We start from the raw sequence: 26844 nt of genomic DNA, 5'->3' as shown, positions 1-26844 counted from the left end.
CAGGCTTTTCTGACCCCCTACACCTTGCAAACCAGAAGCCAAAATGAACCTTTGTACCCAGAAGCAGTTTGTGGTTTAAATTAACAAATACACTGCCCTGAACACCCAAAACAGCACTGAAGCGATCACCATTTGTCAGATTCCCCAGTGCTGAGTGGAGGGGTAGGAGGGGGCACCTCCAGGACACCCAGTTTTTTTAACTACATTAAACACCCCAAAAGCCCCAGTGTCCTCTACTCCTACCCCAATCTCCTTTGGGGTGACATCATCTCAGAATCAAAGAGAAGCTCAGCAACTGGGCACCGAGAAAATACAGATTTCCAGACAATATACTGGGGGGAGCCAGGGGAGAGAACAGTCCATGGAGATTTTGTTACAGTTTGTTATTATACAAATATAAAACAAAAGGTGTGGCTTCTGTATCCACTTCCTAGGTTTGAGTCCCCCCATTAGGGCTGGGGGGCTCAGAGGGGTGGGGGCTACAAAGCCCCAGGTGCTGTAAAAGGCCTGCCACGGAGAACGGTCTGGGGCTCTCCCGGATTGGGGGACGGGTGGGGGGTGGAAAAGCAGAATAAACGAAGGGAAATACAGCCCTTGGCAGTAAAAAGCGAGAAAGAGAGAAGGGCGTCGACGATCCGGATGGACCAGACGAAAAGGAAGACAGTGAAGGAAAACAGAGAATACAAAGGAGGGAGGGAGGGAGGGACGGAAAGAAAGAAGAAAGGGGGAAGGGAGGTTAGGAGGGAGGGAGGGAGACGGAGAAGAGAAGGACGGAAAAGAAATTGAGGCTGGCAGAGCGAGGGAGGCCACCTCGGAGCATGGATCATCACAAGGGTGCGACAGCCTAAAGCCAAAGTTCAGAAAAGCCTAAAAACTTCGGCCAGTAAAGGAGGTGTGGCGGACCAGGCCAAAGGCAGGGCAAGGCCGGGGACTGACCCGGCGCCCCCAGCGGGCCGGCGCCCGCTTCCTCCTCCGCGTGTCACCCGGTCCCTCCGGTGCCACTCGCCAGGGCCGCGGGCAGAGCTGTGCGCCCCGGTCCGACTGCCCGTCCGCGGTCTCCTCCGGGCTCCGGCTCCGGGCACAGCTGCCCCTAGGAGGTCGAGGCCGGGATGGGCAGTCCGTGCAAGCTACTGAGGGCGTCCGGGGCCTTGCTGCCGGGGCTGGAAGGCTTCCGATCGGCCGCTGCGGGAGGAAGCACAGGGGCGTCGGGTCACTGCCCAGCGCCGCGCCAGGCGAAAGACCCGAAGCCGGGAAACCTGCAGCCCGCGGCCGTGCGCGCTTGAACCGTCGGGGCTTTGCAAGAAGGAAGCAGAGACTCGCGCTCTGCAGAGGCCCGGTGCGGCCGTGGGCACCCACCCTTCCCTCTCCCCCAAGGGAGCCGCTTGCAAGGACAGCCCGGGCGAGAGGGGCTCCTCTCAAGGTTGTTTGCAAACCGTCCCCAGTCGCTGACCGGGTGCAATTCCCTTTGCTCCTCAACCCCCTCACCACCCGCTCAGTTAAGGAGGTGACGGGGGCAGGGACAGGGTAGGTTTTCAGGTCCAAGGGAGACTTCAGCGGCAGGGAGCGGGAACTGACACTGGCGCGGCCCCTCCTCCCGACCCCTGCGCACCCGCCGCGCGTAGGTGCGCGGAGCAGCTCCGCGTCAGTCAGCCCACACCCGCGGCTCAGACGCACGCTGTGAGCAGGGGGAAATCGTGTGGGCAATGGGTCACCAAAGATTCCCCTGGGGCTCCATAAGATCCCTGCGGGGGATCCTGGATCCCTCCGACATAATAGGTGGTCGCGCTTTAAGTGAGCTGCAGAGTTCGTTGTGCCCACGAGGTCGGGGATCCAGATGCGCTCACCACTCTGGGCACAGCACGTCCCAGGGCCTAATGGGCCTCCAGATTAAGTGACAGTGGGCTTGCCAGATCGGGCGGTATTCTGCGCGTTTCTCTATTATTTAGGGTTTTGGGAAGGGGCCCAAGTTTTGCTACTGGAAGCCAGAGAGTGACGCCACGATTGCGCAACTCTGTTTTTCCTTTACCAACCCTGGGTAGCTCAGCTTCTCCTACACCAGGAGGCAGTTTGTTTATACCTAAAGAAGCCTTTTTTCAATTTTCTTTTTCTCCCCCCCAACAAGTACTCCTTTAGAAGGAGAACTTGGAGAGCCTCAGTTGGGGGGGGGGGTCTGGATTTTTTTCTCCTCGCCCTAGCCCCAGCGCCAGCCCCAGGCGAAACTTGCTGTGGCTGTGGGAGCTGGATGGACCACCTCTGTGCGAGGGGGATGGGGACGGACACACACACACACACACACACACACACACACACACACACACACACAGAGGATTTCAGAGGTTTTAAAGGGATCTAAAAAACCTTTCCAGGACAAAGCGACCCCTCGGCTTCTCCCAGCTTCTCAGCTCTTGCTCCTAAACACAACTGTGGCCACCCAGTCAACAAAGTATTCAGACCTTTTCTTTCTACCCCCTACACACACTTCAAGGTGAGGACTTGTTTAGGAAACATCTAAGGAGGAGGAGGATTCGCAGCCAAGGGCTGGTTACCTTAGAGACAGTTAAGAAACTGGACTGAAAAATAAACAGCCATGAGCAGGGAGATGGCCTCCACCCCACCCTGCAGGTGCGAACCCTGCCTCAGTTTAGCTCTGGCCAGGCCAGTCCCTCCTTACAGGACCTCCTCCCCTCCATCCTCTCCCACGGGACCCTGGGCAACATGGGTGGGTTTGTCTGAGGGTCTCTGGGGCCTGAGTCCTACAGGGTTAGGCACACTGCAGGCTCATTTAATCTCAGGGACTAGGAATGGGGACAGGCATTTTTTTAAATACTGGAATTGCGACTGTAGGGCACACTGGGATGATCATGGAGGGTGTCTGAGAAGGCATCGCCTTCTCAGGGGGTCAAATGAGACGGGGACTGGTGGCAGAGTGGTGCTCTGGCTCTGGAACACTGGCACCTTAGTGCTCCCTGACAAAGTTTGCTTTTAGGATCCTCCAAGGACTAATCCCAGAGTAGAGACAACTGGAATGAAGCTGCAAGTTGTCTTTAACAAACATAAGCAACACATTTTCTTTGTGTGTATGAAATACCTTATAGATTTGATTTCCAAATCTTTAGCCCCACTGGGAGGGATTTTAGAACCCTGAGATTTTGATGGTTTCTGAAAACACACCGTAAAATACCAGCTGTCTTAAAGGAGCATCTAGTGGTGTCTGTCACCTGGTGGGGGTGTCTGTGCTCTGGCTATGGAAGACATTTGGATTTGAATAAGTGTCCAGATTCCTAGAATGTCAGCCCCTTTACATGAAGGTGAAGTGGAATTTTCCTGTTCTTCTCGGTTCCCAAGAATTGAAGTTTCCTTTCAGGGGATGGGAAATGTAAGTAAATGATACTTTCTTGCCTATATAACAGGGAACCCAGACTCACTACCTTTTACCAAGGTAAAAATAAATTTTGATGGGTAATTTCACATTCCATTAGGCTTCACCTTTAAGATGTTCATTTGTGCCTAATTTGGTATGGTTTTGTGTGTGTGTGTGTGTGTGTGTGTGTGTGTATGTCCTGAGTGATCAGAAGTATTTATTTTTTAATGAGCACTCATTATATTAAGTTGCTTTTGGTAAAGAAATTTTTTCTTGCTGAAAAGAAATTCAGTAAATGCTATCCCTACTATTCTTATGAATTGAACAATAGTTGATGATAGTAAATTGTCATGTGGGATAGGTTTCTTTGAAAATATGAATTTCTTAAGAAATGATTAGAAAATAAAAGGCAGTGATTCATATTACTTTGTTTTTTCAAAGAGGAGGATCTTTAAAAGCAGCTTTTCTACTATTGAGAAGTAAAACTCCATAACCCAAATATGTATGTAATTCTCATGCTGCAAAAATAGAATAGTGATTATTTTTATGTCCCTGTTCAAACACAACAATTGCATGCCAGCTTGAGAAATTGTCGTTAACAGTGGACCTGAGGTATTTGATGATCCATTACCTGAAACTTTAAAGCACTGTGAGGATCAGGAAATTAAATTGTTAATTTAATAACTAATGTGGGTAATTATTGCTGTGCATTTGGAAAACAGGTGGGATATTTCATAATAGGAAGTAGATATAATGATAAAAGGGACTTGACTGCCAGCGTCATTCAGTGGCTCTGTATTTCTGAAAAGGAAAGTATCTTCTAAAGAAAATCAATCACCAGTGAACCGAAATGTTGAAATCATCTCCTCCTACCCCCCAAATTAACAAGAAGTAGTTTAGAATTAGGAACTGTATGTGTTATCTTTGGATTGTTATGTACATGTCATAATTTGTGTCTAAGGTAGAGCTTAAAATGCTACAGGACAAAGTGGCAATACTGGAAAACAACTGCATCCTTGTGAAGACAGCGAGTCCTTTTTCTAAGTCGTCCTTCTTGTTGGGATCAACCCAGGGGAAATCATTTAAATTTGTGAATATACTTTTCTAATTCAAATGAACCTGCTTAGTTAAGTGATTTGTGTAATGAGGTAAATTCCATTTCAATTTCGATTTCAATGGTATCCTCAGATGTAGAGAAAACAGGTAGATCGGAGGCCAAGGACAGGAAACCGAGGGAAGCACTCATCCTGAGACCCCGCAGTATCCTCTCATGTAAAGCTTAAAGCAGTTCTTGTTCTCAACTTTTAAAATTTCCTTTACTTGAATTCCCCCTATAAATGAACAAGTGATATTATCTTATTATTTAAATTAAATTTAAAGTTTATAGGAGTACTAATTCTCAATTTTTATAATTTTAACTTGGAGTATTTTATAATTAGGCAGGTGAGCATTATCCTAATATCCCAGGATGTTTGTGCTCTAGGAAAAATGGAAATAGAAAAACTATTTTTCTTCCTCCACTTCACTGTTATGGATGGCATCTTAGTCTCTACCCTGACCCATAGTTCAAGCCATCCTGTCTCATCAAGACTACTTAGAATTCTTAGAAATAGCACTTTTTGTCTGGGTGGCACCAAGGAGGAAGCCTATCCTATCCCCTGCCTGCCCAATGCCACCTGCCACACCAAGCAGGTGGGAGGCAGATCGGCTGGTGAAGATATTTCTATAATCTGGGAACAGCTCCTGCCCCATGCTTTCCCCCATGTTTGTGCTCCATCCCCTTCTCAGCTGGGGCTGGGACCCCCTGGGGTGAATCCTTCCTTTCCCAGGTTAGTTATAAATTGCAAATTTCTGGTGTTTAGAACCTAAATACAGGCAGGTTTGAAACTGGCAAATCCAGCCACCCCTTTCTCCAAGAGGAAAATGAGGATTCAAAAGTGGTGAGGTTTTTTTCAAGTTAAAGAAAAAAACAAAACACAAAGGGCAGTGTAAGAAGATGCCCTCACACTGCTGACTGTCGATTAAACACCTGAAATCTGTTAGCTGACGTATCCAGAGTAGATTTTTGGAAGAAGAGGAGGAGGAGGAGGTGGAAGAAGCAGCCAAGGGAGCAGAACTCCCAGGCACCTTTCCCACAGAAAGAAGGACCCCAAACCACACAGAGTTCCAAAGAGTCTGGACTTAGGGACACATGATCTAAATGCTCTCTTCTTTTCCACAGCGTGTGTTTAGGAAAAAGAACCCAAGGGGAGGCCAGGGCTTGTTTTTTGTTTTGTTTTGTTTTGTTTTTAAAAAGGAACTTGCAAGATGGGCAGTGATGGGAAGGGTCCTGGTGTGGAGGTCAGGCACCACTGGCAACTGTAGGGTTGAGGTGCCAGGCCAGGTCCACAGAAATGTATGTCCGGAGGATGGCTTCTAAACTTTTCTATGAGTGAAGAAACTGAGACCCAGAGAGGAGCGATAATTTGGCCAAGGATGCAAGAACCAGATCCATACCCAGGAGTCCTGTGTGCCAGCCTGGCCCTCTTTCCCCTCTCTCCGCAAAAGTGGAGTGGGAGACTCCGGGGCCTCTCTCAACCTCACCGTGCCTTTCTGGGGACACCTGTTAGAGTTCATCCGCTCCAAGAAGCTAGGGGCTTAATGTTTACCCCAAAGGAAGAATTTATGCCGAGGGCCCACCACCCACCCCAGCCCCTTCCCTCCCCTCCCTCTCCTTCTCTCTCCCATTCTCTCTCTCTCTCTCTCTCTCTCTCTCTCTCTCTCTCTCTCTCTCTCTCTCCACACCGCCCCTCCTCCCCTGCACCCTGCACCCTCCATAACCCTTCCAGCATCCACCCGACCCCCTCCCTGCCTGCGCCCCTCACCTTCTCGGTTGGGATGTTTGAAGGCCATGGCTGCCGCGAGCTCCCCGCCGTGCACTGCGACGCTGGCCCCGGGGGGCGCCAGCGGAGGTCCCTGCGCCGGTGGCCATGGTGGGCCGGGGGTGAGGTAGCCGCCGCCAGGCGCACTGTACACGCCGTGCTGGTTGGAGGCCGGGTAGGCGCAGGCGGAGAGGAAGCCGCCCACGGCGGAGAGGCCGGAGGCCGACTGGGGGGATGGAGAGGGACAGGCAGTCAGCAGGGGATAACCCTGCCATCCTCTCCTGCGCAGGCCACTACGGAGATGGGCGTTATTTCCCCTGCTGACCCCGTCAATTATCCCCACGCAAGGCCTGGCCTCTAATTCTCTTAGTAAGGACTCTGGCAAAGTGATTTCTAAGAATCCATTCAAATTGTTATAAATAATAACAGGTGGGGGAATCATAGTATCGACCACCGGGATTTAGAGAAAGGGGATCCTCACTGCGGATCTGTGGTCCAGCTTTCTAAGCAAAGGCATGTCGGCAAAAGGCAAATCAATGCCCTAGAAATCCGGTCTCACCTAAACTAGTAAGTTTGAGGAAAGGACAGAAATATGCCGCTTGAAGATGCTCGCTAGCCGAGGGGCCAGACACAACGACCGGACTGCCTGGAAGAGTTTTCTCTTTTCTTTCTCTTTTTCCCCACATCCCCAACCCTTCTGCTCTTCTAATTAAGGTCAGCTCCCTCCTTTGCCTCTGGGTTACCTGAGTGTATTTAATGTCCGCCTCCAAGGCAGGTTTCTCCAGCCCATTCACTGCGGGGGTGGCAGGGAAGGCCGCGCGGTTCACGCCCGGCCAGTCTTCCATCTTGGGGGAGTAGGCGGCGCCTTCGCTCCCGGCCAGAGCCCCTGCGGGGACACCGGACGATTATAAGGCATGTCTGAATGTGGCCTGGGCACTCGTGCGGCCCTCCCAGCCAGACGCTTACACACGTGCCTACAATCACCAGCTGGTATTCGAGGGTGCGTTCTGGGGTCCCCCACCTGGAGGTGGTCAAATGGTCAGCGAGCAGTCGGAGATGGAGGGGCGGTGGCGCCCGGGGTTTCTCTCACTTCTAGCCCCGCAGAGTAAAGAAAAACGGCCGGGCCTGCTCCTCGCTCCTCCCAGCCCTCCACTCGCTTCCTACGAAAACCTGAGATCTGGGGGTGGGGGTAGCGGAGTGGCAGCTCGAGGGACAGGGACTGGGTGCACTGGGCTGTGGCCACTCCTCCGTATGGACGCGGCGCCCAGAAAGGTCCAAGTTCAAATTCACAATAGCCTCATGAACATTGTATGGATAGCTCAACATCTCAACAAAGTCTGGAGGGTCGGCAGACCTTCTACCCGGAACTGCCTCCTGAGACATCCCCAGTCTTCTAAAAGAGGCCTCCACGCAGCGACCCGCGCCCATCCTGGGCACACAGCTGCTCCTTGAGCTCTCAGGTGTGCGTGGGACCAAGGGAAAGCTCCAGATCTGAGCGCAAGCTTGGTGGGGTCACCTCCCAATCAGCTAGCTGCCCACTGCCGCTCCGTGGGAAGTTTGGCCCCAGCCGGTAGCCCAGACTGGGTTAGAGCCACCGGGAGAAACAAAGCCTGTGCACGGCCTCAGAGGAATTCCCCACTGCCGCTGGAGCTAAGTATTCGGTTTCCTTCTGGCCGCTCCTCATGTCTCCTGGGCTACCGTGAATTTTGCTTCTTACCGTCCTCCTGAGACTGCTCACTTAAGAGTATGCCATCCCCTGGCCAGCTGCTGGCGGCTGGGGACAGTAGGAAGAGACCAGGTTCTGGCCCCTTACGGTTTTTTCCCATCTGGGCAACAAAGCTGCGCCAAATCTCCCGCCCCTTCCATCTTCCTCCCCTAAGACATGACCAACAGTTTGTTGAGTTTAAATGCAGGCGGAAGGCAAATCCCGGGGTACGGGGATAGGGTATCACCCGCTATCGCAACTCCAGGACCTGCAAGACCTCCAGGCCTGCTGGAGATCCAGGCCATTCCACAAGGCCACATGACTCCTTTTCTTTTTACTCAAAAGAGCCACTGGGCCTGGGAAAGGGGACAGAACCCTTGGGGAATAGTGAGAGATTCTGAAAGCTAAAGAAAGGATCACAGAATTGCCTGAGCGTTTGTTTGGCTTTGGCAATAGGGGTTTGCATACTTTTTGCAAGAATGAAAAAACACAATTTCAGGCCTCCGAATTTGTGGTCGGCGATTGCTCTTCCATTTGGGAAATATTTTCCATAGTTGTCATAAAAAGTTCAAGATGTCCGACGACTTCCACAGAAGGCCCAGGACCCCAACTCCTCTGGCCAGCCCCAGCCCTCTCCTTAGCCAGAGCTAGTCCCTAGAGGAGCACGCCCTCCCGCCCCCAAATCTGCCCCTTAACAGAAGGCTACAGAAGGCCACCACAACTGACCTGTTTGCTCCATAAACGTCCGGATGCCCAGGATGTTGCTGACTGAGTGTGCCGAGGGCCATGAACGCGGGATGCCGACGTGGCCCGCTGTGCCCGGGACCCCAGGGTGGCTGCCCATCTTGGCGCCCGTGGGTGACACGGGGCTTGGGTAGGGGTACTGGTAGATGTGGTTGTAGGGAAGCGCAGGTTGCGACGGCGGCTGTTTACTTGCCTCATAAGGTCCCGGCTGCGCCAGGCTGCCAATCTTGTTACGCAGGATGCGACTGATGGAGCTCACAGAAGGCACATTGTACTTGTCGCAGACGCCGTCGGCCAGCAGCCGGTCGCGGATCTCCCAGGCAAAGATGCCAGGGTCTCCCTGCTTGTAGTCCCGGATGTGCTTGACCACGTTAGGGGTGGTGACGCGGGGTTTGCTGCCCCCGATGGCCCCGGGCAGAATGGAGCCGGTCTCGTTGTAACGCGCCAGGATCTTGCTCACGCAGCCGTGGGACACGCGGAGCTGCCGACTGATGTCACAGGGTCGGATACCCAGCTGCGCCAGCTCCACAATGCGCAAGCGGATGGCGTTGGGCAGGGGGCGGCCGTTGACGAACACGCCGCCCAGCTGGTTCACCTCGCCATACGTCTGCTCTGCGGATGCGCCCAACAAGAGTGAGCGGAAGGGGGAGAAAACACCGGCGGATTAGCCAAGGTGGCCACGCGGGGCATGGGACTGCACCAGGCGCGACCCGAGGATCCCCAGACAGCTAGAAGCCCGAGGGCAAATGGCCTGGGTCCGGCTCCCAGGGAGGGTGAAAGCGCAGGGACCGCGGAGGGACCTCTACCCATTACAGCCCTCCTCCGTGCCCTTTCGCCACTTTTGGGGTGTCTACTTAGGATGTCCCCTTTCCAGAGTTGCTGAACTGCCCCAGAAGGCTGGAGACATGAGAATGCGGCTCATCCGGGACCCAGGACTGGGTCGCCCAGGGAAAGCCGACGAGAGGGAAAGGAAGCGCAGGGACACAACCCACCTCGTGAGCCCGCCCGCGCCCTGCCTGCCTCCCACCCCTTACCCATAGCGCGCGGGCCGGCCAGCTGCCTGGCGCTGGGGCGGCCGGGGCTGGGCCCGGCGCAGTCCGGGAGAGCTCGGGAGCCGCCGCCGCCGGAGAGGCATAGAGGGAGGGCGCGCGCGAGCCGAGAGCCGCGGCGGCCCGACCGCGGGCTGGAGACGAGCCGTGCGCGGCCGCCGAGCGCGCCGCCGCCCGCCCCCCGGCCTGCCGCTGCCGCCGCCGCCCGCTCCCAGGACACTCTCCACGCCCGCGACCCCAGGCCCAGGGTGAACTTCATCCGATTGGGAGAAATTCGTCTGACCGGGAGGCTGCAGCGTGCGGGAATCAATTTGACGCGTTCTCCACGTCAATCTCGGCAGTCACGCCGGAGACGCGCGAGTTGGCATCTCATTGGTTCCCGTCACTGCTCCCCGGCTTCCCCCTCCCCGCCCTGAAACTCTACCCCCCTCCTTCTGTCCTACCCCCTCGGCCTTCTTCCACCCCCCCTCCGGAACCCACCCCTCTACACACACACACACACACACACACACACACACACGTGTCCCAATCCCAGCTGGGCCTAGGACCTTCCACTAGCTCCAGCCCTTTTGCAGACCCTCCCTCCTCTGGCTTTGGGAATGATGGGAAGTCATCTCAAATTGATTAGTGTATTAGTACTAGTAGAGTTTTCGGTTTGGGTTTTAGTTTTATTACCGCCTCCGCCATAAGATAAAGAATAAAAGATGACCATGGCAAGGTGTTTAGGGTTGGCTGTCCCTACTGCCCCCCTTCCTGGGCAGAGACCCCTGAAGAGTGGGATGCCAGCGCCAAGGTGAGCGTCCAGCCTGGTGCAGGGCGCCTGGCTTGGAGAGCCCAAGGTGGCTTGCTGTGGAGCCGATTCCAGTATGTCCCGTTCCCGGTCACTTCCCCAATACTGCTCTCAGGAAATCTTTACAGTGTTTAATAGCTACCCACTCCATTGGAGTAGTGGGGTGACTTCGGTGACAGGAGAGGGACACATTCCAGATTCTGTCTCCTGCAGCCAGGCTCACCCATCCACCTCCAAGAGGTGACACGGGATGCAGGGGAGAAAGGGATTCCAAACAGCTGCCCCAGGAGCACAGAACCGGTGCTCTTCGTAAAAGCAGGTCCTGGCAATCAGCGGGAGGCCCCATGCATAGCTCCCATTCCAGGCCTGAAGGACAGTCCCTGTCTCCCTGGCGGTGGAACCTCTCACCACTCTATCCCAGACCAGCCTGTCCTTGCATTTCTCCCAGCAAGCACCCTCAGCCTCCAGAAGGTCACTGTTAAACCACAGAATGTTCCTTTCTCCTTCATTTAAGCGGGGTTTTAGGCAGCCCTGAATTCTTTTGTCTTGGCATTAAACGCCAATTCTTTCTCTGTTTCTACCCTGCATCAACACACAATTCTGGACTCCACAACTGTGTGGCTACCCGTGGCAATTCCAGAGGAAGCCAAGCGGTGAGGGAAAGGAGAGAGCAGGTGGAGAGGGAAAGCTCATGGTTTTATACCTGAACTGACCTGAGGAGGCCGGGACCTGAGAGTTCCAAGGTTGGGGTCAGTAAGCGCCAAGGGGGTGGGCTGAACGTGCTGGAGCTGGAAGTGGGGCCTAGAAGGGAGCTTAGGAATGGCCTTTGTTCCGGGACTCCGCAGCGTCCACAGCGGTCCTCAGGAGTCCAGAAGAGCCCCCCTTCCCCCCCACACACACTCTCCTAGGGTCTAGCTCTCCACAGCGGCGCAGAGACGTGTCCCCAGCGGCGCAGTGACGCTTCCCGAAGCGCAGATGGACCGGATCATCACAGCCTGGGGAGTTGCGGTGGTGGATGGAGGCCCTGACCCCCTTCCCTTCGCTGCGGGGCCAAGGAGAATTGCGGGCTCCTAATCAACCTGTTCCAGTGAGTCTGTTAGGACGGCCTGCACCATAAATCCTGGGCTCTGCGGCGGGAGCTCGCGGGGGCCCGCAGGGCTGGGACCGGGCCACGGGCAAGAATTACCCTGAGGAGAAAAAAAAAAAAAAACAGGTTCAAAAGAAGTGAGGACTCCTCTTCTCCACCAGCACGGAGAACACTGTGCAGCTTCCGTCTCTGGGAGCCTGGGGGAGGTCGCAGGGACCTGGACGAGGTTTGGGGGTCAGTGCGTTGGCCACAGGGTGCGAGAGTGGGGACAGGAGAACGCATTTGGAAGACCAGGCTTGTCCACGACAGCCCAGCGTAGGGGTAAGGACTAGCTAAAGAGAATGGTTTGATTAAGGTGACATTCCCGGTGCTAGGAGCTCTGCGAAGGCACCTGGCCCTAGCGGAGGACTGAGCACGCACAGGATGCCCGGCGCTCCTAGGCTTCGGGGAGTGGGGATGCGCCCGGCTCGGTCCTCTCCAGGTGTTTGGGAACTTTACCTCAGATCTAGACTTTCGTTGTCTGAATTTCAAGTCGGCTTTCGAAACCAAAAAAGGTTGATTCCTAGACCTTGGGGTCTCGGAAGTAGAGAAACGCAAGTCTCAACCCAGTGCACCCGGTAATTGGGAAAAGCCGCCAAAGCCTTTCTTTCGCTCTATAGGCGAGGAGTCGACAGGCATGCCCGGAAAAGAGGGGGGCGGGGGGAGCCGGTCGTGCCACCAGGAGAGCTGGTTCCCCCCACCTACTCTTTCAGGGGAACATCCATCCCACCTCTGCCTGCCAAGCGCGAGGAACTGACAGTGTGGCACCCTGCCCCACCCCCACCCCCGAAAGGGGTCCATGGCTGGAGGAGAGGCTTGAGGAGAGAATTGGGGGATCGAGCCCAGGGATCTTTCTGGGGCTCTCACCTCGCCCCCAGCCCCTTCTCAGCAGCCAGCTGCACGCGATCGGGACCACACAGCGCTCGCTGCTCCCCTTTGCACAGCCGGGCATCCGGAAAATCTTACAGTTTGTCGCCCCCTGTCGGCCCCCGACCCGGCTCTGCGGGTTCCCGCTCGGCGGGCTGGGCTAGGGGAGAGGTGACCCAAAGATGGCATTGCGAAGAAAAAGAAACGTCTCTCACACCTCCCAGGAATGCAGCTTGACCCTCTCCATGGCCCAGGGACAGCTACTCGCCAATGCTGAGCACACAGAGGTAAAGAGCTCGTGGATTCTGCGCTTTTGCTTGGCTGAGTTTGGCGCCGTAGTTTTTCCGCGCCCTGGGCGCAGCGTGCAAAAGTAAAGAGCGGCTTCCAGGGGCGCTGGTGCCGCGGAGCTGAGAGCGCACGCAGAAACCCGGGATCTGACTCGTCCGACTGTGACTGGAAGCCTACAGGGGCGAAGGACGAATTTGAGGGTCCCGTAGCGGTCTTAGGACTTGATCCAGGTTTCCCAAGGGAGGGAAAGGAGAGGCATGCTCTGTGCCAAATGCGGGAGTCAAAGACGAAGCACGAAGTGGGTGCCTGCCCTGCTGGGGTCTGGGGACTGGAGGTAGGGAGGGGTACCGGTCTCTCTGGCTGTACACTTCCTCAGCCCTGAACCCAGAACCCGAGAGTTCAGGCCGCGAGAGAGCCAGGGATTCGGTGACAAGGCCATCCTTGCAGCGACAGTGTCCCTCACTTCATGTCTCCTGCGTCGCTTTGATTTTTGTGGGATTGTTTCGGGGAGTCATTTTGGTGCAAAACGAAACATGCAACCGGCTGGCATGTTCCGGGGCCCATGCGTTTCAAGGTCTCCAGGAGAAACCTAAAGGAGCAGATGAAAGTCCGACTCGGGTTCCGCAGGTGCGTGTTTTGGTTCTGGTGGGAAGTATCCAGGGCAGAAAACACAGGTGGCGTTCTCGGAGGGCCCTGGGCCATGCCTGGGTCTAACGACAACGCTGGTACTTACCAGCCGCCTGCAGGGACCTCAGGGCTGTGATCATGGGTCTTCCTTCGGACGTCCGCGCCTCAGGAGGGATGAATCCATTTTCGCTCGCGCGTCTGTCCCAGCTCAGCTCAGGACCCGCGCTTTTGCTATGTTTTTAAGAGCACTGTGCCGTTAGTCGTGTGGTTGAAAGTCAAAATCAGACCGAGTCTCTTGATTTTCTTTTTAAGTTTACTTTTTTTAAAAGCAGCGCAGGCTTTATGCGCCAGGTAATATTGGCACACCACCGCCTCCCCCCCAACACGCACACGCGCACATGGAGTTTTGCAAAGAAGACCTGCCACACAACATTTTAAAACAATAAGAAGGAAATTAATAAAAAGAGAACCGAGGAGTGGCTAGCTGTAAGCAAACAGATGGGAAGAATAGCTGAGCCAGACCAGAGAATTGCAAACCCTCAGGGAACGCGGGAACAGCTAACTCACTCGCAAAAAAAAAAAAAACGAGAAAGTGGGACAAAGCAACGAAACCCCGCAGGAAAGTGACTGTGGCGGCGAAAGGAGGGGATGAGGAGGCGGGAGGAGGACTGCAGACTGAATTGGCCCCTGTGAGCGCTGCCGCCGAGCGCCAGAGCCAGTGCGTCCTCCCCACCTCGTGGACTCTCAGGGACAAGGCGGGGAGTGCGTGGCGAGCAGCACCTGCCTCTCCAGGCTGGGATACACAGACTCCCCAGATCCCAAAAGGAAGACGCTGAACACTGTGCCAGTTAGCATTAAAACAGAGCTCCAAGAGCAAGAAATATTGTCCACAGCTTTGCACAGACCCTTTCCCTCGGCTTATTTTCACTTGGCCTGATTGTGACTGCAGTGGTCTTAAAGTTGGTTCTTCGCCTAGTCTTGCATTATGTTTGCTAGCCTGGAAATGTCGAAATGACTATGGAAAATGTGTCAGGTCGGCAATGGCAGGATGGAGCGCCTTTTCCGCTTATACTAGCTACTGACAGTGGGGAATGTCCTTGCAAAGGTATGACGAGAGAGGCAAACAAAACTTTTATCAGTTTCCAAAAATGAAATGAATAAACAAGAATAGATGAACATTTTCTGCGTGATTAACAAAACAGTGGACGTTCAGGGGCCCTCGATTCCGTTCGGAGGCATACGAAAAAAGCAAATCAGAAAACATTAGCTGTGAAACTACCGCTAGAAATAAATGGGGAAATTGAGCTTCCCAAATGAAGATCTAAGATATTTTCTATCCTGCGACGCTGGGGTCGACTACTACATTGATAACATTTGTTTTAGAGTAGAAACATTTTAATCTTTGCACTTGGGTGATAAAAATAAACTGCAGGGGGTTGGTGCCCTTTCTAAGAAGAAACAATTTCTTTGAGCTCATGTCCTTGTCATTCTTGTGCATATATCCTCATTGGTGCAAAATCTAGAGTCCTGCTTATTGCTATTATGTCTTCTTCCTTTCCCTGGCAATGAGCATGTCGAATAAGCTTCAATTTTTCCTTACATAAAATTGTACCTATACTGTACAATTAGATCTATTTTATTTTATCAACATAAATGCCTGCAGAAGGCTCCAGGCACTGACTGATATTCCACCCTTGCAGTGAGCTCTCAAAAATGTTTATGTGACAGTGCTGAGTCTAAACAGCAATATTAAAATGGAAATATTTGGGAAACTTAAAATGTCCATGGGGCATGTCTCTGGGTACTTGGAAAGGGGGAGATCTAAGAGTAGCCACAGGGGTACAAAGGGTAGAAGTGGTGCTTACCAAGGAAACCGAGAAGGTGGTGGTGTAAATGCTGCAAGATGACTCTTGCAAAGCCAGCGGTGGGCAAGGGGCTCCTGCTGCCTAGAGGACACCCCTGCAGATCAGACTTGCTCAGCCGCAAATACTGACACGTGTGAGACATCCACACTGGTCCAGCCTAATTGGAACCAGCTTGTAGTGTGCTGCCCTTGAATGGGAGGGCAATGCTTTGGAAATTTCTGCTCCTACCTGGACGTAGAGCTTGCAGAATGGACACGAAAACCGAAAGACACGTGTGGAGCCCTTTTGCTTCGTTAAAGACAATGCCCAGTCAGTCCTTCTTTACCTGGATTTGCCTGGTTTCTTATTAAAGATCAGTCCTCTCCAATCTTCAGCACAAAAATCATAATTCAAGCTCTAGAATGGGGTAATTAGGAGGTTTACAGAATGATTGTTGTGATAATACTTTGGCCATCAGAGAACAAAACCTACAGGGGGACAGATTCCCCTTGTGCAAACTGGACAATGAAGCCAAAGTACTGTGCCCATTGATTTATAATTAAATGTTAAGGCCTTTATTTTGCATGTATAGCATACTACTTAGAAACATCTCTATTTTGGAATAAAGGCTTTGTTCATTGTTGTGGGTGTTTGTTTAGTGTAAGCTCAGAAATCTAGAAGACCTCTGTAATTGCATATTCTCATCAAAGTAAGATCTCCTTCGTGTTCGTTTATCATTTGCATATCTCTATGTTATTTCTACCCACAATGGCACTGAAGTCATTTTCCTTGTCAGAAATCAAATGTCTTTTACGATGGGCTTTCTTTAAGGCACAAATGGAATTTTTACTTGTTGGTAACTTTTTGCTGCCTGCCTAGCTATCACCTCTAATTATGTTTGATATCTTTTTGTCTCTAATTGCTGCAGCATCCCGATGTCTGCTGCATATACATATATATGTACACACACACGTATATAATGTGTCTGCAGCTCAGCGATGGTTTTAATTTTCTTCTCCCTCCCCCTTGTGTATGGGCTATGAAGTTTTATTGAAGACCCGTAATGCCTCCGGTTTTGATTTAGTGTTTTGGAGTTTGTGATCTCATTGCCTGGTATGGAAAATATTAGACAGGGTCTGCAGATTGTATGCAGGAAAAGACCCACATCACCACCGTGGGGTGAGTGCTTGTCCCTAGAACTACAATAAGCCAACTACACAGCCATCTAAAGTCAATGTTCAGTTTGGAGGCTGTCAAATAGAGAGCACCTCAGCCAATGCTGCTTTTGCAAAGGGTTCTTTAAAAAACACTGATTCTCCACTGACAGCTGCACATTGCAATCACCAGGGAAGCCTTACAATGTTTTGATGTTTGGGCCCCATCCCCAGAGATCCTGGTTGAATTTGTCTGAGCTGCAGCCTGGACATAGGGATTTTAAAGAGCTGTCCGGGTTATTCTAATGTGCATTAAAGTTTGAGAATCTCTGCTTTAGGAAGGGATGGTATAACGTGACACTTCTTGCTTAGCAAGGGTGTTCCAGGATTCCAGAGGAAAGGCTGGTAGCTGACTGGCCTTACCTCGGTGAACACCCTACAATGACACACGAAAACATGTTTAAATCTGTGTCTGTGCATTTTCACACTGTGCCACTTTGACCCCTCTTGGAAACAGCAGAAAAGAGAGAAGGCTGCCTTCTCAATCTGAGTTTGCTGCCCTAGGTTTGCCATCTTTCGGGAACTTTCTGTCCTCCTGCCCTTGCACAGGTGATCCCAGCCTTCTGGTTAAGTGTAACCATCTGCGTAGGTTCACTGCACAGTGAGCTGGGGGCCGGCAGGGGGGTTGTGGCAGGGAGTCAGCAACAGACCTGGCCTCTTAGGCTGATGAAGACCAACTCTGGGAGAGGTAGCAATGAATCATAAATGCTACCCAAGGGGGAGTCAGAATAATTGCATTGTCCCAGGAGATGGGAATTAAACTTGACTCTTAACACTGTTAAATTAACTGTTAAATAAACAACACAGTTCTCTAGATATATAAGGTAGCAGGACAGGCATAACCCTCAGGCTTCTGATGGCATCTGAGAAATACTGAATCTTTTTAAGGGCTCAACATAGTTTTGTATTTTTATGATTATTTTCGATGTTAACATTGCCTAATTGCCAAGCACCTGGGGGGAGGAGGAGCTTTTTCACACCGACTATGGCTTCGCTACACCATAGAGGAGAATTGCTTCCTCCCCAGACCCAGATATGTGATAATGATAGAACACTTATCCTCTTTAAAGTCTCAGAAATCAATGAAAAGAAAACTCTTTTCATTTCCCGTAGCCTCACCTTGGTAACAAATGGTGAAATCTAAACTGCTTTATGTGATTGATTTTTATTGTTTTATAAGCTTATGCATAATTCAAAATATGAACCTCATTTCATTTTTTAACAAGTCCCAAGATAATCTGGGGTAACTGTGTTGCTGCAGGACCTCTATGTCCTCGACTTTAAAAGTACAGGGTTGTATGCAATGGTTTTTAAGATCCTTTTTAGCTATAAAATATTGTTGCTACATCACCATTAAAACTAAGAGAACAAATACACCAATTCTTGTGGGGCCCTTAGGTCTTGTTTATTTTTTAAAATCTTACATGGGCACCTCTTGAGGAGATCTTGAAATGCATATTTTAGAAATCTTATCCGTTTTTTAAAGTATCTTGTAAAAATATTCTTTATGTTCATCTACTTTAATAAAATTATACTGTGTGTTATACGATGATGTTAAAATAATTTAAAGGTACATGAACATTAATAATAACAACAAAAACTGAAATGTCCTTAAAATGACATTCAATGCTTGGTATTTCTCAGCAACACCCAGAAGCTTACGAGTTATAAGACTGTAGGAAATGCAGTAACAGACGCTCAACAAGGCGACAGGACTGTAGGCTTTATGAATGGATAGGCTGAGAAAATGAGTTTTGACAGGGTTTCTAGGCATTTAAGTGTAGGCAAAATGGATAACTGAATTAATTAATATCCATTGGACCAGAAAATACTTGGCATTTGGAATATTGCCTCTTGACAGGCCAACAGATGAGGAGTTTGCTCCCCTACAACGGGTACCCTATACCAGTACTGTCCATTCCATTTTACATAATACAACCTGTGGTTGAGCCACAGTTCTCCTTGGTTTAATCTCTGTTCTGCAATTCCACTACTCAAAATAGAACCCAGGTCATTTTGCGAGGTGCTGGTCGTTGCATGTGCAGGACATGTGTTCGTGTTTGCAATGTCAGCAAACTGATTTGGGCAGAACGAATCTGGCACTTTCATCTTAGTTTCTCTTTAAACTGGGGCATAGGTAACTCTGGAAGAGGAGCCGTGGAATGGGCTGAGGCTTGGCGTTCAGTAGAGCTTTAAATTTAGGAGAGGTTTGATGAGGTTTTAATATGACTCTGGGCTTGAGGTCCCTCTGTCCTTTGTTTCAGGCTATACTCAGCTGCCCTTCATTATAGAGGGAGTGAGACTTAATACGATGGCCCTGTGTTCCCAGTGTGCCTTCAGAGCTTCTCTGTGCCTCTAGGGTTTAAGCTGCTGGGAAAGTTGGAGAAATTTTTGACCAGACATGTTTAGAGCAACTACCCGTGGCAAGAGCATGTGTGCATTTGTGTGTGTGTGTGTGTGTGTGTGTGTGTGTGTGTGTGTGTGTGTGTGTGTTTATTTCATTGTGGAATTAACACACAGAGGGTTTACATATTCTCAGTATTTATAGGTCCAAAAAATGCATGTGCACCTCAAACTCAGAAAACCACCTGGCTATAGAAAAGCACAATCCTGACACATCTAGGCTTTTTATTAGCTCAGAAGTCCACAGGTTGGAATCCAGGCTCCGGATTCTACTTACTGAGACCTAATGTCATTGAGCCCCAGTGTCCTCACCTACAAGATAGGGTCATTATACGGGTTAAATGACCTAACCATGGAAAATGCTTGATGACAGGAGGTTCATCACTGGCCATCATTGTCATTATATCACTTTTCTATACTTTGAAGAAACTACTATATATTACATTTTTGTTTCTTTTATAGGACATCTGTTAGACACTTTGTAGATTTGCAAATAGGAATATTTATAAATCACACCATATTAAATTGTGTCTTGAGGAAAAAAACAGCTTTAAAGTATTTTCCTGCATTTCCATTTGTTTGCCGAGTTCTTTCGTGGTTCTGAGGCACTTCCCAGGGCTGGAATGAAGACACCCTGGTGACACTCATGGGGGAGACAGGACTAGCAGCGTCTACTCGACAGAAGGCGCTGACGGAGGTGCCGGGTGGCAGCTATACACTCTCCAGTTTGAGAAAGATGCGGAAAGAGGAAATCCGTAGCTGGCCCATAACATGGAAAAATTGTAAGTCGAATTTTCTTGAAATGCTGGGCCCTGCATTGAATGGGAACCACAGGCTTGTTCTGGCTTCACCCACTGTAACATCAAGCTCTTCCTTCGTCAGAGATAAGAAGATCTTTTACTTCTGTGTTTACTTTCTTGCTTTTGTGTCCTGAGTGGAGTTTTCTTCCCTTCCTTGTTTGCCTTTCCAGCATGTTGTTTCACCCGGAGCTCCCTCAGGGAATGGGCCCAGCCCCTCATGCACCAAGCTTGGGCTTGGGGTTCAGGGACTGTCTCTAAGCAGGCCCCTGCTTGCAACAAGGTGCTCCTGACTGAGGAAGAGTGAGGTCTGACTCTCCCACCCATCACAGATTACCACTGCCCTGAAAATTCACATCTCTCCTGGGTAGCCCCACATTTTTAACTTTTTCCTATTCCCCGAAATGCCTCAAATCCAAGATTTTAATTAGGTGACAGCTTCTATTATTAAAAAGGTTATACTCTTGGGATAACCAGGCTACTAGTTACTGGCACCCTATTCATTGGGCATGGCACTCCAGTAACCCAGTGGCCTCTGGGGTCCACTGTGGTGGATTCTGCCTGTGCACCCAGACTCCCCCGCCAAGGACTGAGGTGCTCGTTCCCTCAAGGCTGTGAGTGCTGATGCTGAGGGCACTGGCAGAGCCTCCTTCCCATGGCCCTCAGCTAAAGAGAGCCAGAGCCAGAACACCTAAGCAACACCCTCTTCCTGGGGACTGCTCGTGGTGGGGATACAAAAGCCTCAACAGAGGACAGCTCCTAGGGCCATCCTGGCACCAGAGCGCCACAGGAGATCAGCTCAGGCCATTGCTGAGACTGTGTCACCATTGAACTTCTCCCTTGGTCAGTCCTGCCCCACATTCCTCTTAGGTATTGATCCCAAGAACATGCCGCAGTATAACAACTGTCTGCCACAAATAGGCTTTCTGGGGGAACCCAGCCCGTGACTTAGAGACTTTCCTTTGCCAGCCATGTGGGTTTGTTATAACAGCTTCCTTGCTGCAAAGATGAAGGACTGGAAATAAAAATCCTTGCCACGAAATCATACCGGGATGGAAGCTGGGGTGGCTCCCAGCCGGTGTCATCGCCCTCTTCCTGCCCCAGCTGGGGAAGTTGTTCAAAGCAGGTGGGAGTTCTCATGGAAAGGAAATGATTTAGCCTGTGGTGCCCCGAGGGCAAAGAGGGGCCAGCTCTGCCAGTAGGGCTCTGTCAGATTGGCATCAGGGCTCTTAGAACTCGAGAAGCAGGAGAAAGGCAACAAATACGAAGGTAGGAGGGCTCCGGGACAGACACAGCGATTTAACGTGGTCTGGCTCTGTTTCCAACACATGTAAAGTTCTGAAATGGAAATACAACAGAATCTCCTAGGGACCCCACAGATTAGAACTTGAGAACATGAACTGTGTTGGTGGGCTTGTACCAGCTCTAAAAAATAGGTTTATGGAGCAAATTAATCAAGTACTTTCAATTTCAAGGGAAACATACAGCTGCAGAGAAATAAATGATTTTCAAACCCATTAGGCGGTCATGTTAACATGTAATTCATTTGAGCAAATATAAAGTTCTTTCTACCATCACCACTTGGCTGGTGAGGGAGGGATAGGAACAAGATGTAGCTTTGCCCTTGAGGACTTTGTGTTCCGGTCACCTGCTTCTTGAACTTAAATGTACATCTCTTATAGGGGTTTGCCAGTGGGATGGAGGGAGCCCCCAACCATGGGAAAAGCACATTCTCTTGAAATCTCAATCTCACTTAATGATTTTGGAAAATAACATTACTTTGATGTCAAAACAAGCATAGATTCTTCATGGCATAGAATATAAATTCTCTGTTCATTCGAAGGGCAGAATAAAAAACACGAAAAAACAATATGCCACCCTGGTTTCCTGGAGCCCACGTTTAGCTCCCGTTAGGGAGTGGCAGGTCGTTTGCTTCTGGGTGTCAGGAGGGCTGCTGTGGTGGGAACCTTTGAGCCCACTGGAAGCAGAGCGAACCAGAGGTAAAAAGCCAGTTCTGAGGCAGAGGAGGTCACTTATGGCCGGGGGCCACAGGGCATTTCAGGAAAGAGCTGGCATCTGAGACGGGCCTTGAAGAGTGGGTGGGTTTTGACAGGTGGTGACTCAGAGGGCAAAGGCAGGGCAGGAAGGGCCTCTCCAGGAAGGAAAAGGTGGTGGCAAAAGTGAAGTCACAGGAAAGCAGGCTGAGGAGCAAGCAGTTTGGCTCCAGAAGGGGGCAGAGAAGAGGGTCGAGGATCCAGAGGGGGCCCCCAGAAAGGCAGGTTAAAGCACACCTGCTGTTGACGGGTCCTGAGAGGGGAAAGTTACAAGTTCAGCCCCAGGCCCCGGGGGTGGAATGCTGACTTCAGACTGAAGAGGACTCCCGTCTCGCCCACTTTCATTCTGAGACTAGAACATCAGTTTTTCCATCTGAAAAATGGGATCACAGTAGAACCCATTTTGTGAGGATGTCCACGTGCTCAATAAATGATTGTTATTATAATAGTAACTACAATAATAGAAAATTTTCATACATTATAGTATACACTTATGATTATGGTTCTCAAGACTAACTACTAAAGGTGTGAGAAATCGAGAGGGAGCCAGATGAGCTGTGAGCCAGGACTGCCAAGAGAAGAAAGACGCCTGGGCAGGCATCTTGCTCCACTAATTGTAAGACGATCTCAGTTATTCACTAAGGCAGAGTTTCTGCAAGCCACAGCCTGCTGGCTTCCTATATAGTCATCCCTGGAGAACAACAGAACCTCATTTTTAAAATCTCTTCTGAGTTGAGTTGTATCTTCAGAATGTTCTGCCTCCCTCTACTCCCACACAAGACCTTCAGTATTGGGGGTAGCCCTGGGAGTGCTTGGAGGACAGCCTTGAGGGGCTGGGACCACAGACAAGGCAAAGGCAGGAGGACACCCCATCCAGGACCCCCCAGGCATCAGTGGACGGGGACTATGGGCAGAATCACAGTTTGCTTCCTTTAGTTTTGACATTCACAGACACCAGCATCTCCCCTGTGCCTGTCTTCTGTGTCTCTGCCCAGCTGCTAGTGACTGGGGCTTCACCAAAGCCAAGGGCTGGGTCCGGTGTTCAGGCAGCCAACATGACTGCAGGGTCAGCACTGTAGGATGGTGAACCCCATCTTCAAACCCACTGTAGGAACATGCTCCTGCTTCCTGCAGACCCCTGGCCTACCCTCTCCCTGTCTATCTTCCATCTCACTTCTGATCTCCATGGAAAAGGACAGTGCTCTGTTTTTCTCCTCACTACCCGGCCTCCATCCTCAGCCGGCCTCTCTTGCTGGGGTCCCCAGGGCCACTGGCTGGATCAGAATGTGCTTGAGGTTTCTCTGACTTGTTCTCTGCATCACCCCATGCGTTGGAGAACAGCCTTTTCCTCCACCCCTTGTCCTCGCCTTGCCTGCTAGGGTTTGATCTCCCCCAGCTCTTCTGCATCTTGCAATTTTTTTCTCTTCCTTCACTCATGCCTCTTTTTGGCCCCTGCACCCTAAAATGTGATTTTTCTCAACGTCTCCTGATTTTTCACTTTTTTTCTCCTTTGGAGACCTCTGCTGTACCCACTTCTTTGAGCCATGCTCACTGTGGTCCCAATTTCATGTCCCCAGCTGCCACCTCTTTCTGGAGCCTTGATTCTGCATTTCCAGTTGATTGGGGCACAGACACCCCATGCCTCATGCCTGTGGGGCCCTAGGAGGACAAGTTGCTCTTTCTCCCAGCTCTGCCTATCCCAGGACTGTCACTCTAGCACTTTCTTTTTTACCTGACCCCCACCCCACATTTGTTCTCAGCTCACTGCCAGCATTCCCAACCCTGTCCTGTTTTCACTGGTACTTGTCCTACAGATGGACCCCCCGTTATTCCATCTCGGAGCAACCTTTCCTAGATGCCCTGATTCACCTGCTGTGCTGGCTTGGATTCCTGCCTCCAGCACCTTCTCACCTCACAAATCTCTACAGCACCAACCATCCACCAGATGAGCACTTCTACCTCTTATTTAAGCATTCTAGACTTTCCCTGGAGGCCCCTCTAGACCTCAGTCTTCCCCTAAAATGAATGAATGAATCTGTTTCCCGTTACCTGCCTCAGACTTCTAGTTCCGCCCTGGGCATATGGCCTCTAGTCATTTGTTGACGAGCCTGTCTGCCCAGGAAAATGCCAGCTCCTGGGCAGCAGGTGCTGTACGTGTTGATCTCAGTGCCCCAGCAAGCAGCTGGCGCAGCACCTGCTGTCTTAGGCACACAGAAAGTGCTCGAACAGATCGACAGAACTGCAGCTCTGATGGGTTCATGTATGCACCCCAAACTCCTCAATGCACCCCACTGCCTGTGGAATGAGGTCCAGGCTCCCATCTGGGCAGCTGGGAGCCTCCAGCGCTGACCTCAAACAGCATCTTTGTCCTCCAGCACAGTCTGCCCCAGCCGGTCCACGGTGCTCTCAACTGCTGCCCAAACTTACCTGGGATGTCGGCCCTCCGAGCTTTTCCTCCTGCTTTTGCTGCCCGACAGCTTCTCCTCGATCAACACCTGTTGAAACCAAGACCCAGCTCGCGGGCCTCCACTCCCGTGACACATTTCTTAAATTCCTCTCCTCAAAATCGTGGACCAGCCCCTCCCCTGTGAGTGCGTTTTGCACAGTGTGCCTTTTCATACCTTTACACTGGGACTCCTTCTCCCTGAGGAAGCTGAACACCTTCAAGACCATGGACCATTCATGTTTTTAAATTTTATTTTGTTTTTTGTGAATAGGTAAGACATTTGCATGATTCAAGCGCCTGCCCAAAAGATATAAAAAGGTCCACTTCCTCCTGCCCGGGTTCCTCCCTGAAACCTACAGAGAGAGATCCACTTTTATCAGTTTCTTTTGTATCCTTTCATGCAAATGCAAATAAGAGCACACGGTCTCTTTTCTCCTTTTCTTACCCCAAAGGCAGGGTGCCAAGCACACTGTTCTGCACCTGGGTGTGTTCATTCACTCCAGCAAGCTTTCTACAGCAACACACGAGGAGACTCACAGTCTTTGTTAACAGCTGCATAGTGTTCCACTGTCTCAGGTACCAGAGTGTATTCTGCCTTTGAATTGTGCCCAGTCTTTTGTCATTCTGTGGTCACACGGATATGCATCTATGGGATAAATTCCAGAAGTGGGATTTCTGTGCCCAAGGGTATATGCATTTGTAATTTGGTATTAATAAATATTGCCAAATAGTCCTCTCAGGTGTTGCACCATTTTGTACTCCCAACAGCCAGTGTTGTACCATTTTGTACTCCCAACTTTTTTAAGAGACAGGGTCTTGCTCCCTTGCCCAGGCTGGAGCACAGTGGTGAGATCATATCTTACTACAGCCTTGAACTCCTGGACTGAAGCGATCCTCCTGCCTCAACCTCCCAAGTAGCTAGGACTACAGGCATGCACCACCACACCCACTCCAACAGTAACTTTTTTCAGCCAGCCTGATAAGGGATAAATGGTATATTATTAGATTTACATTTTGTATTTCTCTTCTCATGAATGAGATTGAACATCTTTTCACATGTTTAAGGCCTTTTGTAGCCCTTCCTCTGTGAAATATCTTTGCTCATTTTTATTATGTATTGGGTTGTTGGCCCTTTTCTCATTTTCCAGGAAATCTTCATGTATTAGAGAGATTTGCACTTTATCTGTGATATAAGATGCCAATATTTTTCCCAGTGAGTTAGCCCAAGTGTATGGTGTGAGATATGGATCTGCCTTTCCTCAGGCCCCTGGGTAGAAGAACCACTCAGAACTGCACTCTGATCCTGACCATCACCAGAGCTCCAGACCCACTCTCTTGGCCTCTGATCCTTCATCCCATGTCATTCCTCCATTGTATGTGATTCACCAGGTTTTTATTGTAAAAAGCCTCTTCAACCATACTGTTCTCCAGTCTAAAACTTTCAACACTCCTCCATCCCTGCTAGGCAGCGCCTGTGGTAAAATGTTCCACAAATGGCCCAGAACCAATGTCAGAGACAGAGAAGCTCCCCTTTCTCACTTCTGATCAATCAGATCATTCTTCCCTGGGAGGAATCCTCCCCTTTCCTGAATTACCAGGCTGCCTTACGGAGGTAGCAGAGTGAAGTGGTTCAAACTACCCATGGCAATAATACTTATTATTTAGTCTTGCTATGCACCACACACTGTTCTAAGTACTTTATATGTATGTATACAAAGCACTTAGCACAGGGCCTAGGTTATATGTGTTTTAAAAATGTTACTATCTGCATCTATAGCTTCATCTTGCCTTCCTTCCCTATATGAGGTCTCTATTTTTAATACTAGTCCATTAGCTATACCTAGAACACGTTAGAGTTGAAAAATTGTCTTCAGGCCTTTCATGGCCCTGATGAAATTCTGTTCATCAATAAGGCTGACAACATCTAAACCCAATGATCAATCTTAGCATTACAAAAAGAAAAACGACCAGACCTTATGTGCCTCTGTATGATGCAGTAGGAAGCCCCAGACCCAAAGAGTGAACCTGAATCTGATCAAAACTCTCGATCTAATCACTAGCTTACAGGAAGTATAAAATAAAAGTTGTTGTTAAATGACCTTATGGAAATGCAAATTAGCCAAATCCAAACCCTGGGAAAGTCTATGAAACAGTGACCCAGTTTATTCAATAAATAAATGAAAATTTAAAAAAGAATATATAATACATAAAAGTAAAATTAAAATAAATAAAAGTCCTAAGAGATAGATTGATTAACGGAAAGAGTTGGCCTTGTTTGAATCCTGATTCAAACAAATCAACCATAAAAACACATTTATTGATCAATCACAGAAATGTGAACACTGATAAAATGTTAGGAAATATTAATAAATTATTGTTAATTGTTTAGATGTATAGTGGCGTTGTGTTTTATTTTTTAAAAATCCTCATCTCATAATGATACATACTGGAATATTTTCTGATGAAAGGGCATCTCAGATTGACTTCAACATAATCCAGCAAATGTACAAGACATATGCCAGTACATTTCTTACACCTGCTTATGAGATCAGAAGCTACTCAAGGCCAGGAAGCAGGTCTTACATCCTTCTAGTAGGCCTTGAGTGTAGATTTTCCAGAAGGCATGTATTGAATTTCCTGAGAACAGAGTCAAATTAGAGCAGGAACA

General features: G+C 50.1%; 1 protein-coding gene across 1 annotated transcript; it reads right to left on the bottom strand.

Annotated features, from left to right (window-relative positions):
- Nucleotides 1-311: 311 nt before the first annotated feature.
- On the bottom strand, nt 312-10052 carry PAX1 (paired box 1). The gene is made up of 5 exons (XM_045529087.1): nt 9706-10052; nt 8654-9283; nt 6966-7108; nt 6226-6448; nt 312-1182 (listed from the first exon to the last, which is right to left on the bottom strand). Exons 1-5 carry the CDS (start codon nt 9977-9979, stop codon nt 1091-1093), a joined length of 1362 nt encoding a protein of 453 aa, XP_045385043.1. The 5' UTR covers nt 9980-10052; the 3' UTR covers nt 312-1090.
- Nucleotides 10053-26844: the final 16792 nt, after the last annotated feature.

This window comes from Lemur catta, chromosome 17 (genome assembly GCF_020740605.2).
Source record: "Lemur catta isolate mLemCat1 chromosome 17, mLemCat1.pri, whole genome shotgun sequence".
Classification (NCBI taxonomy): Eukaryota; Metazoa; Chordata; class Mammalia; order Primates; family Lemuridae; genus Lemur; species Lemur catta.
Note: the sequence above shows the minus strand (reverse complement) of the source record. Positions and strands in the feature narration are given on the sequence as shown.

Bases quoted from the DNA above. Each gene is read 5' to 3' on its own strand.
- PAX1 (XM_045529087.1), bottom strand. From the start codon at position 9,979: ATGAAGTTCACCCTGGGCCTGGGGTCGCGGGCGTGGAGAGTGTCCTGG. The intron at 9,284-9,705 runs GTAAGGGGTGGG...GCGCATCCGCAG, and splicing joins GGCCGGCCCGCGCGCTATGG to AGCAGACGTATGGCGAGGTG. The intron at 6,449-6,965 runs GTAACCCAGAGG...CCATCCCCCCAG, and splicing joins CGGACATTAAATACACTCAG to TCGGCCTCCGGCCTCTCCGC.